The following is a 12,380-nucleotide window of genomic DNA, read 5'->3' on the forward strand; positions in this document are numbered from 1 at the left end:
GACGTGATGTGAGAACTACTAGGTTCAGTCTGACCACAAAGAGAGGGATGGAGGATTCTCAGTGGAAAGTAGATTGGTCCATCACTGTCTGCAGAAATGAAATGCGAGGACTTATAAATGACCTCATGTTGACAACTCGCTACGTCTACATTTTATTTCAAGTGTTCAACCCTCTAAAAACAGCTGGTTTTGTCTGACCACCACTCCAAAACCCAAAGATATTCTGTAGTTTTTTTCTAACAGACTAAAAGAGGGTTTAGGCAGAAAGCGAAACTATTTTTTTTTTTTGCCTTGCATCACTCATGTGAATTTGACCACTGGGCCGTCAGTGTTAGCTAGGTTTGCACTGATGCCTCTCGCTGAACTTAAAGTCTGGCTCTTTTGATTATTTACCACCAGTCTCTCTCCTTTTTCCTTTCATCTCACTGCATTCATGAAGCAAATATGCAAACACTGTTTTTGCTCAGACTGGAACATTTTCCACTCGCGTGAATTCATCTTCACATCAGTTGATGTCACCCCAGGGTACTAGCCATTCTGTGAGGCTGCATGTAGGCACTGCTATGCACTGAGCTACGTGCTACCATCGGCATTGTTCTTATAGTGATAATGCTAACATGCTAATGATTAACAGATATGTTTATCTTAATTTAGAGTATCATCATGCTAACATTTGCCAATTAGCAAATGTTGGGTAAGTAATTACTTTTGCAGGTATGTGATTATAAACCAAATGTATTGGAGAAATTAAAGATTTGACCGGTTTGAACCAGATGAAAAGTCAAAGAGTCACTAAAATTATTATTGTCCATCCATAACATAAACACCTGCACCAAATTACACTAAAAATCCCAAAACAAAACACCTCATTGTGGCACTATATGAAAGGTTATGTTATTACCAAGTCATGAGGTGTCATTGCCTGGGAACCATTAAAAATTCAATGCAAAAAGATTTTTATGGAAATTTAGAAATCATGGACTGGCCAACGTCCCTTGAGCCAATCATGATGGCCTTTTTTTTTCACAATTAATCAGTTCATTAAAAAGCTGATTCAGATTGGCCAAGTAAAGGTTCTGGATTTGGTTCGATGCAGACAATATATAGACAATGCACAATATATGTGAAATACACAGATTATATAAATAACAAACAATATTCATGTTGTGTGTGGTAGTGAAAACAACAATAATGTGCAGTTATGTGTGGGAATGAAATTGTGATGTAAGAGTAGAGGTAGTCCACTTACAGTATTCATTTTGGGTCTTTTCATACATGGCGACCTCTGGAAGCTGCAGCCTCCTGCAGGCCGTCAACTGTCCTTGCCTGCTTTCCCCACATAAGTTCACGGCGTGTTAGTGTGTGTGTGTACGTGTGCTTGCTGTGCACACTCACACACCACGTGATATCCTCACCACTGGGGCTCAGTGAGTTATTTCGCTCTCCTGTTCCTGCTCTGCTGGCGTTTGGGACTTTTACAGTGTGTAATTATCATCCCCGCTCTCTCACAGCAGCAGGTGTGTTACGTGAGTGGAGTGTAATGCTTTCACTCTGACCATTCAGACTGGGCTCAGAGCAGGAGAGGGACACGGGGCAGTTTATATTATTTAATCTTAAATCAGTAAATAGTAAAAAAGCTGTCCGTTTCATCACTTTATATTCAAGCCACTGTCGGGGAAATGGCTTCACCGGGCCAAGTTTCAGTGAAATAAGGGGAAGCACAACATGGAGTCCTTGTTCATCCTGTTGATGAGAAACAGCGCATCTATTTTGTTACGTGAGGAGCGGAGGTTTGCCCGGTGAACTAACGGGAAATCTGTCGGAGCTTCGCTACCACACTGGCACTTCCCTGTTTGTGTCTCCTCCATTCAGTGCTCCTCCAACTACCATCTTCAAAACTTTCCAGGTGTGTGAAAACTGGTGAAAAACTACCTGGAGTGAATTGCCTGATGTTGATTAGTTCCTCTCTAATGAAAGGTTTCATCAGGAACCGGACACACAGAGAATAAACAGAGACTAATGAAGAACTACAGAGCGCTGCACAGAGGCTGCCATCCGCAGCGCCAACTTAAACAGGAATCAGTAATATTTGTTATTTTAAATCATAGTGAACTGATGTTCAATAAATTGTGGAATTGCTGTAAGTTATGATAGAGAGATCTGGCGGGACAGAGTCACTCAATGTAATGTCATTGTGACGTGAATGGAGGATTGCACGGCCCAGTGATCTTTGATCAGCACTTTGAGGCTTGATGAATACAACCCATGATGTCTTTGCTAATTTACGCCTCTGATGGCCGTGCATGAGTCTGACTGTAATTCCACTTCATCTAACCTTCTGCCTTCTTCTAACCTCGATTAACCCTCATTTACCATAATTACACCATGTACGATCAATAAGCAACAGTAATGGTCATGCGCTTTCACTGAGTTATCTTCTATTGATTACGTTTATTATGAGTTATCAACATGTAATTGTTATTCACCGGCAAGAAAAAGCATTAAATCACCATAACTAAACTCCGATATACTGTATTATTGAAGAACAGAGGAGCAGTGAGAGACCCATAAAATCTGCAGGCGACGGTAGCAGAGACAGATTTCTCATAATGGTAATTATAGATTTGGCAGCGGTGAAATATGTTCCATAGTACGTGATGCAATTATTAACACAAGTCTTCCAACAGACAAGTCGCACCCATGCCTCGTCTGTGACTGCTGTAATAAGTTTTAATCTGTTTTCATACACCAGTGATGCGGCTAATGCCTGCACATGTCCTGATCTTCTGCACCTTCCAAAGCAGAATATAAAATAAGTGGGACATAAAATATAAACGGTCTAGGCTTTAGCGCACCTACTATACAAGACTCAGAGTTTAATTATTCCACTTTGGATCTTTGCCCTATAATGTGATGGGAAACTCTTCATCAAACTGCTGTGAATTAAACAAACTCTTTATTTGGCTGCAGTGTTGTCACAGCAGTAAACAGCAGAGATTTCTTTCTTCCATTTGGTGCCAAAGTTCAACAACCGTTTATGGACTTGGCAGAGAGATCAGGTTATACTTAAAAGTGAAACTATGTAACTTTAGGGAGAAGCATGGACTGTTTATAAGGCTGCTCCGCTATCGCCATCTTGGCAGTGCATGACTCCGCCTAACTCCCAGCTAATCCCAAAAATGGGCAAAGAAGTGGGGCATGTGTGGCGCATGCCGGTTTGTGGCAAATTTTTCAGCCCCGGCATGTTCTTCCTTTTTGGTGTAAAAATTGCAAAAGAAAACTACACAACTCACTGGTTTTGCAGCAAAACCTTTAGCTGGTCTGGTATGACCAGTAGCGTAACGTTAGCTAATGTTAGCAAACTTTAGGTAAATATTAATGTATAATAGACATTACTAGTTCAATTTGCTGACCAGCAACTCTTCTTCTCTTGTACAGTTACTACTGTATTTTAACCAGATACATTTATTTGCATTTCATTTCAGCAAAAGCGGTTGCTAGTAGCAAAGGTTATATAGTCTCACTCTAACAGACGGCTCAATAGACCAGAATGCATTGCACACATGTCAGAAAGGGGGGTTTCTTGGAGGCTCAGTGTAAACACAATGTAAAAATGAACTTATGAAGAAGGTTTCTTACAGCTGTTGCTGTGGTCATCCACCAGTATAATCTCTTTGAGCAGGTGTGACGGAGTCCTCTGGATGGCGGTGTGGATGGAGCGCAGCAGCACTGACAAGGCCTCGTTGACAAAGATGAAGATGATGCTGAGCTGAGGAAGGTCTGATGAATACGATATGTTTCTACACCTGGGGGATAAACAGAGAGAAAGAAACTCTTCACTGAAACCCAGTCAAGACATAAACATCATTCCATTAAAAGGTTTGATCCATACAGGCGCACACCACCATCACACGTTGATGAATGAATCCATTAACAGTGCACCCATCGACAAACTGACTGACCCGTCCGGTCGTAAATCTGGGATCGGCCGGTTGAGGGAGATGCGGTCACTAAGGTAGCCGTTGTAGCCGTAGTAACGGAACTTCCTGAGGGCAACCCTTCGACTCTCAGGGCCCAGGTCGTGACCCCAGTGGTTGAAGAGCGAGGAGGCGGCATCTGAGGCCAAGTCTGACGAAGACGCAGCGTCCTCACCATCTTTCAGAGGGGTCTCTGTGGGGGGGGGAGAAGAGAGCAAGACATGTTTGGTGCATTTTGGACCAAGAAGCTTAATCTTAATATAGTCACGTTTTCTCCAGCAAACCACTGTGTTGTCAGATGCCGTGACAGCAACGCTACTCTGAGGAGAAATTTAATGACAAATGAACTTCCTTCAGCTCTACTCAGGGAGCTTTGCAGGAAAAACTGACTGTGACAGAGCGCTAAGTATGCTGTGTGGTTATTAAACAACACCCGTTAGCTGAGGACTGAAAGAACAATTTCAGCAGCACGGGGGAACAGGATGGAACACAAATGCGATGTGAAATAACAGGGATTTTCATTGTCATTACAATTAACTGGTTCTGACAGCCACGGCGATTTATTTCTGCAGAGGTGGACACAAATCCGCTAACACGTCCAAGGTAACAATTCTTTTTTTTTCCATCAGTGCGTAGCTTAGAGTTCTGCGCTACTTCTGCAGCACTGAGCTGTTCACTACGAATGGTGGAAAACAAATAAGAACCAAAAACACGCTTCGGGCCTGTTTGGAAAAAAAAAATAGACAAACAATAGAAAGCATGTGGTTGTCTGAAGTATTTATATTTCATGTGAATTATGAGAAGTTGCCCTCGTTGTAACTCGTCACGATTGGAAACATGGGTGTTGAATGAGGCGGTGCAGCTTCCCTGTCACCTGCACTCACTGTATGGCAAAATTAGGGCAGCCACCGAGTGCAGCGGTCCGTTGTTTGTCCGAGTCACTGGATGCCGGGGAATCACCCGGGGGAATGAAATATTCATGAGACTGAGTCAGAAAAACAAACTATAAGAATACTGATGTCTTAACAAACTTGATTTTACTTTCAGTCTGACTTTAAAATTGTGGCTCAGGTCTGTCAAACATCGCTTTCTTTTCTGCTCTGCCCTCCACACGGGCGAGCTGAAGGTCTGTGAACGCCGCCTCTCCTTCCTGAGCGGAATGGGGTTTTTTTTTGTTTTTTTTTTTATCTGTTTGAAGAGCAATTCTTCCCCCGTTGGCAATAACATGCTTAATGCTCCTGAGGGTGAAATGCCACTTCCCTCCAACTCCCCTCTTAGCCTCATGATAAGCACCCTAAGAGCACTGTTAATGATTGATTCTGTGTTACACTTTTTCTTTAGCCACAAATGCTTCGTGATGCACTGAAAGTTTTGAGGAGTTTTAAGTTGCTTCTTGTAGTTTTTTTTGAGAACAGGGAAAAAGGAAAGCTGCTTGGAAAAAGCCATTTCAATCCATTTTTTGTTAACGCATAGCGCATCTTAGCAGAGGAGGCGAGCGTGAATGAGACCATGTGCTTCGACAGGGTTTCTCAGTGTAGCCAGATTCTCAAGAGGGTAAAGGACAGATGCATCGCAGCGCACGGCGAGCAGAGGGAGCTTGTTGTGTCCTGCCCTGCACTTTGTTCGACATTTTTCATTATTAATTTAGTCGGGCCCCGGCTACCCTTTCTGCGATGGCTCGGGGGCACGGTGTACCTCTGTAGGAGAAGTCAGGGGGAATCAAGTGGAACATTGGTGCGGTTGTGCGAGTGTGTGTGTGTAATACAGTAGCTACAGTAATGTGTGTGCAATGGTGTGCTTGCAACGTGGACAGAGTGCTCAGCTCATTGGAGGGTTTATGTTGGAATTTGTGCATGTGCTCTGCGTGTGTGTGCTAATTAGAACTCGAGACCAAATAACAGCACCATATCCATATTCATAACCATAGTCATATGATTCAACTATATATAGATATATATATTGCACACAGACTCATACAGTGACTTCCATATTGACCTTGCTGCTATTGAACTTTGCTGCTATTTATCCAATGCTCATATACCTATGTGCACCTATACTGTGTATATGTAACATGGGTTTTTATTGCACATAATATCTCATACAGCTACATTTTTACAGTTATATATTCTCATTATAATATTACAGGTTTTGTTTTGCACCGCTGTTGTTTTTCTTAATGTGTGCAGTTTGTGTTGTGTGTGTTCTTTATTGTCTACGTGGCCGTTAAATTGACCCCTGGGGACAAATAAGGCTTCTTGAATTTAATTGAACATATATGTATTTACAGTACATATATCTTTTTTTTTTCAGTCCACAAACTCCACTCTGGTGCTCCAGATGTAGCAGATAGATGTTGTTACCTTGTCAGCTCAGAGGCAAAGTTAGCGACCTGGCTGGTGAAGGTAGTAGCTAAAGATCCTGATAGTTACAATGGGAACAATGGCAAAAATGATTTACTGTAAATGCACCAATAGGCTCATTTCTTACCACAGCTCCATATAAGTCTATATATCCAACTTGTCTTTCCTCTGGCTCTAACCTGACAGACCAACTACTGAAGGTCCTGAAGGTCAGAGGTCAACACACACAGGTGCTGCTCACTGTTCAGTCTGGCAGCATCTACAACTGCATTGTGACAGTAAACAGATATCCTTGTTGGTGATACGGACTTGGCTTCCTGTCAGTGTCTGCTCAGCTGTGATTACACACAGTACAAACACACACGTTCACATAATGCGCACACACACGCACACACACACACACATACGGGGGAAGAACGGTTCACAAAAATAGAGGGAGGTGAACAATTTTGGAAAGAAATGCTTGAACTTTTTAACAAATCCTCACCAAAATTATGTTACACGCATTTGCAGAAAATAAGTGCCTTAAAAACATGAAGAAGTACAATAGCAGTATAATATATCAAGTCTCTCCCAACCATGAAATGCGGGAGATAAAGCATGAAAGACAAAAAACAAGAGAAGGTAATGATGTCAGAAGCAGGAGAGTTAGGAGAGAAAAAGCCAGGGGAATTACCGCAGGACAGTGACAAAATAAAAGTGCCGGCAGGATGTGGAGCGAGGTATGAGAGAGTGATGAGGAGGAGGAGAGGCAGAGAGAGTGATGAGGAGAACAAGAGAATAAAGGGGATGTGACAGAAGGTATTCATCCCTGGGCATCTGTAAACTAGGCGAGCCTGAGCTCTGTCACATCAGCTCGCACAGACATACTCTTTTATTAGCTCAGACACCAGGACAGCTTCCTGTCCACACACACAAACCCTCTCTCTCTCTCTCTCACACACACACACACACACACACCTGTACACCTATCTCTGTGGGGACCTGTCATTGACATAATGCATTCCTAAGCCCCTCATGCTAACGTTAACCACCACAAATGAATGCTTAACCCTTATCCTACAACCAAGTCTACACACACACACACACACACACACACTCTCCCCACAGCCTAATGGATTAGGAACGGGCCGCTCTGCTGGGTGACAAAGTGTCTCACCTTGTCCTCCAGTCACTTTATGCAGAACTGGCGTGCTGTGAGCTCAGCAGGCTCGATGCTGGATGCTGCTGACCGACTCTTAAAACAATCTCCCACTCTTAACCCTTTTTTCACCAACGTGGAACGGGGGTTTTGGCTCTGGTTTCATGCGCATCGCTTTTGAACCGTTGGAGCATTTCAACCAAAAATAAATTGGTTTGGAAACTGAAAATGTGGTTCCCAGCTGGAACCAAAAAAAAGAGCCTGATGTGCAAACGGTGATGACTGCAGAGGGCGTGTCATGATATCAGGAAGGATGGAGAAGTCAAGAGTGGAGAAGTCGAGAAAACAATTGATGGGGGGGGGGGCAATAGAAACCAAATACTTGGTGAGGATTTGGTCATGTCGGAGTAAGATGTTAAACTACTTCCGCCATTAGCATTCAACCATAGCCGCACCCACGGTTATGTCTACAAAACAGCCCTCTGTCTTCTCATCATGTATATCAATGCCTGTTAAGTTTAAATTTGCATTAAATTTCCTTTTTCTTACCGTGCTTTGTCATAGAAATACAAAGCTCTTTACACAGAGTTTCCTTTACACTCATCTAGGCTTTAAATAAAAACATTTTACATAGTATTTGTCTTGCACACAATATTCTTCCACGTCTACGTTCCAAGAATCCTGACCGGTTTTAAGCACCAGAGCTGATTTGGTGGAGAAGAGTTGACTGTGACAGAGCTGCAGTCAATATCACTATGATCAGTCGAGACTGAGACCAGGACTATTCCAGATCAGAAACTTAGTGCAGATACCTTGTGCAGACACGAATAAGCTGTGTACTAAAACAGAGTTTTTACGCATGAATACACAAAAGGTTTAAGACAGTTACACACACACAGACTTTTGTTTTCATTGTTTGTACTGTGGAGAGAATAAACAAGTGTGGACCTGAAGCTGTAAATGCTTTTCCCTCCGAAATCCAATTATACCTGCGTTTGTGACTGAAGTAACTTTACAAATTGCAAAACTAGAACAACAATTTCAGAACAGCTCAAAGCTGAAATATGATGCATGTTAAATAAATACCGTATCATTATGTCCCTCTGTTCAGCGGAGTGTGGTGAAATTAAAAGTGGCACATTTATTGTAGCTGGAGACGCTCACTGAATTTAGGGGTGGGCGGATGAATACCTGAAGTATTGATACTACGTTTTTATCAACAGGATCGATACCAAAATATAGATCTGTCTCACGTTAAATGTTCATTTTCATGTCCTGAACACATAAATACAGTTTGGTGCGCACAAAACTTTCTGCTTCTTTTATATTAGTTCAGAGAATTCACGTCATTCATGTCAAAACTGCCTTGTGTTGAACATATAATGAAGTTATTAACAGAATTGTAAAATTGAACATCGCCTGCAGCACTGAGAAAAGGTTTTAGCCACTTTAGATGTTTAGATTCTTACCCATCATGCAACACTTAGGGAGGCGTCTGATCAGTCCCAAGTTTATTCTGCAGCATGACAACGACACCACACAGCAAGTTTACCCAGGAGAATTGGTGCCGTTTTATATAAAGTGAGATTTCCGTGTCTTTTTTGATTATAAAGGTTCTAGGTTCTATATTAATACTGTGAAAGTATCAAAGCCTCAGTCCTCAGAGAATAAACACAGCCTGTATTCAGAGACCGAGTCTTAAAAACAGCCGTTTGGACTTCTGTAACTTTGTGATGTCACAACGAAGCAGTCTCCGCCCTCAGCCACGCCTCAAACCCGGCGCACCTGGACCCACCATGCGACCTTGCAGGATGTGGTTTCTGTGAGTGTTTACCTGAAATCTTCTGATTGGCTCACTGACCTGTTGGTACTAGAGCTCCAGGGAGAAGCCTGAGAGAGGAGATGTAAAACTACATCGAGATGGTTCTTCTTATGGATCAACACTTCAGTCAAAACACAGGAAAAATGTAAAATATGGAGCCTTTAAATAAATCAGGGTTATGGCTTTGCACTTATTTCTGCATCCAAGACAGTTTGAACCCTCTTAACCCTCTTAATACAGCGTCAGGAAAAATTGTGGTTTCAGAATAGTATCATCACACCTGCCACCTGCATCATTCAGAAAACAGGACTGAAATACCTTTCTGCTGGATATTTTTATATTGATTTAAATGTCATGTGAAAATTTGGTGCTTGTTCGGTTTGATGTAAAACTTGGCCACCCGCTGTTTATTGCTGTCCGTCAGACTCTCGCTAGGCAACGGCTTGATCTGTGAGAGCCTGGCAGCTTGGCTGCTACTCGAGCTTTGATTGACAGGAGGCGGTAGAGATGAAGTGTCGGATGAAAATTTTACAGCAGGAAGTAAGACGCAGTTGGAGGGGGAGAGAGCAACACAAACAATTTTAAAAGTCAAAAGCAAAAAAAAAAATAAAAATCCAGGAAAAATCAGGCCCACAGTCTGAGAACAGGTGCAGTTTTTGTACCAGACTATGAATTAGACCTTTGACTCTCCATCTTCCAACCAAATGCTTGTAAGATTTTCTGACATTCTTCACTGGATAGTGTCAAATAAATCAGAAATACAATAAAAGCAGGAAAAAGGTGCAGATGTTTTTTGAGGACAGAGTCGCCATTATTGACATGCAAACACAGGCCTGTTAGCGTGGAGGGGAACTGCTCGAGGGGTGTGATAATGAGTCAGTGCTGGATCTTCCTCTCTGTGAGTCAGGGTAACACATGCTCCTGGGATCTGCTTATTCTTTTTGAGAAACCTTTTCACCTCTTCGTAATGATGCCGACCTCAATTCGTCTAGTTTCCAAAGACTCGCCACAAAATACTTTAGGTACAATATGCCCACGCTCGAGCACATCAGTTCAGGGAAATTGAATGTCCTCGTATATAGAGGAGTATTCAGGATTTGCAGTTCACATCCTCTTTGCAATCAGCTCTTATTTTGAGCTTTCTGAGTGAAAGCTTGGATACCCGATGTTTGCAGACATCACTCGTCTAACTGTTTGTTTTTACTCTCCGCACTGAATCTCACAGTAAAATCAGAAATCTGATGTTTACTCAGCCCCATAGATTTTTGTGTGGGATATAAAGATGCACATAAACAGCTGAAACTGATCAAGACCTTAAATGGAACATGAGCCGGATTTGCAAAACACTCAATTATACCTCCGCGCCGCCTCCGTGTACTTTCAAGTTGCTCATCAGCCCCGCACTGTAACACTTGCTGTGGCTGCTGCTTCGCAGGAAACCTATCCCAGCAGGCTTTGCACTTGTAACACAAATACACACCCACTCACACCCGAGGATTTGAAAGAATTTGTTTTTCGTGGAGAGAATCTCATTTGCTCCGTAAGCCCGGCAACATTATCTCCCTCTGAAAGCTTTTTGTGATCCAATATTTAAAGAGGCATAAGGGAAAACACAGGCAATTTATTTGCCTTTTGTACTGACTCTGAGTCTGAGCCCCTTCAAATCACACAACAGCTTCTTTTAGTATTGCAGAGAGTGGTGAGACACAAAAGGTGCTTTCTCAATTGTTTGCTTGTGTGTTTGATTGCGTGCCCTTGAGCACGCTCGCTCTGGAGTCATTTGCAAAATGTTGCGCTGCTCACAACTGGGGCGAAATAGTGAGCCCATCTGCACATCCCTGAAGAAAAGGGAAATGAGCCTTTATAAGTGTCGTGCTGCTGCTGCTGCTGCTGCTGCTGCTTAGGGTACAATGACACACACATGCTGATGGAAAGAGGGAGTGTGCATGTGACAGAGAGAGAGAGAGAGGGATGGGGGGCCTGCAGCCGCCCTGTGCAAAAGTTCACACATGATTAATTTAATCAAGCGATGAGCAGATGGTGATCTCTGTTTTCCTCCTCTCCCCTCAGGTATGAATAATGTGTTTAATGGATCACACCTGGACAAGTCAACTCTGTACTTAAAGTATAACCACAGAGACGGAGCGAGACAAAGACACAAAGGAAACCAGAGCTGAGACTCATTAGTTGTTTTTAGATGCGTCTTTTTAAGTCTGCTGGCTTCATCTGTCTGTTTCGCTTGTTGGCTTTCAAACATGGGCCTGGAAATGCTGATCGTTTCATGCTGAAATGCTGCGTGATATTTGGCACCTTGTGTGTGAGAGGGAGCGGTGGATCTGCAGCAGAGCAGCGCTGGAAAACAATGATATAAAGGAGGAGGAGTGTTTTCTGTTCACTGCATCTCTGATGGATTTCAGAAAAATACAGAAGTTGAAAATTTTGGGGAAACACACTCACTTGCTTTCGATCCTTGGAGGTGATATTTTGAATATTACTAATCTCGTGTGTGTGTGAGTGTGTGTGCATGAAGTACGGACCTGGAGCGAGGACATGTGCAGTTCAGCTATGCATAATGACTGGAGGCAGGGGGAAAGACTTCCCTTGCTCTGCCAAAAGAATTGCAAAAAAAAAAAAGAAGAAAAAAAAAACATACCTCAGCTTCCAGTGTTCTGAGATCAGTTTGTGCATTAGAAAATGACTTCAGCAGTCTTTTCTTCTTGAGGTTAAGAGGTAGCAGTAGCAAGAAAATGAACAAATTACACTTAATGGATAAGTGTAATTTGTTCATTTCATTTGCTCTGTAAATATCATTTGCTCCTTCACAGAGAACCTGTACTACAGACAAGTTTGAAACAGGAAGGTAAAGGATTGTGTATTCTCTGTGTGTCATTGCAGCTAATGGTAAATATTTTGAAGATTACCATAGAAGTGATTCTTTATTTTTGGATATTTTTTTTTATCTTCACTGCTAATGTGATATGTTTACTGTCAGCTCAAAGGAACAATCCTAAAACGTCTCCAGCCAGGAAGGAGTGCAGAAAGGTGAGCGAAGACTTTCAGCACAGGAAAGACACGCAGCA

The 12,380-nt window shown here is 42.5% G+C and overlaps 1 protein-coding gene across 1 annotated transcript in view; it reads right to left on the bottom strand.

Annotated features, from left to right (window-relative positions):
- LOC111658760 (polypeptide N-acetylgalactosaminyltransferase 18-like) overlaps window positions 1-12,380 on the bottom strand; it is a 136,566-nt gene that overhangs the window by 60,099 nt on the left and 64,087 nt on the right. The window contains exons 2-3 of the mRNA XM_023411417.1: window positions 3,963-4,170; window positions 3,640-3,806 (exon numbers count right to left, since the gene is read on the bottom strand). Of these exons, the coding sequence (XP_023267185.1) occupies window positions 3,640-3,806; window positions 3,963-4,170 (375 nt within the window). The remainder of the gene's footprint in view (window positions 1-3,639; window positions 3,807-3,962; window positions 4,171-12,380) is intronic.

Source organism: Seriola lalandi, unplaced genomic scaffold, assembly GCF_002814215.2.
Source record: "Seriola lalandi dorsalis isolate HSWRI2012SDOR001 ecotype SW California unplaced genomic scaffold, Sedor1 jcf7180002054465, whole genome shotgun sequence".
In the NCBI taxonomy this organism is placed as follows: Eukaryota; Metazoa; Chordata; class Actinopteri; order Carangiformes; family Carangidae; genus Seriola; species Seriola lalandi.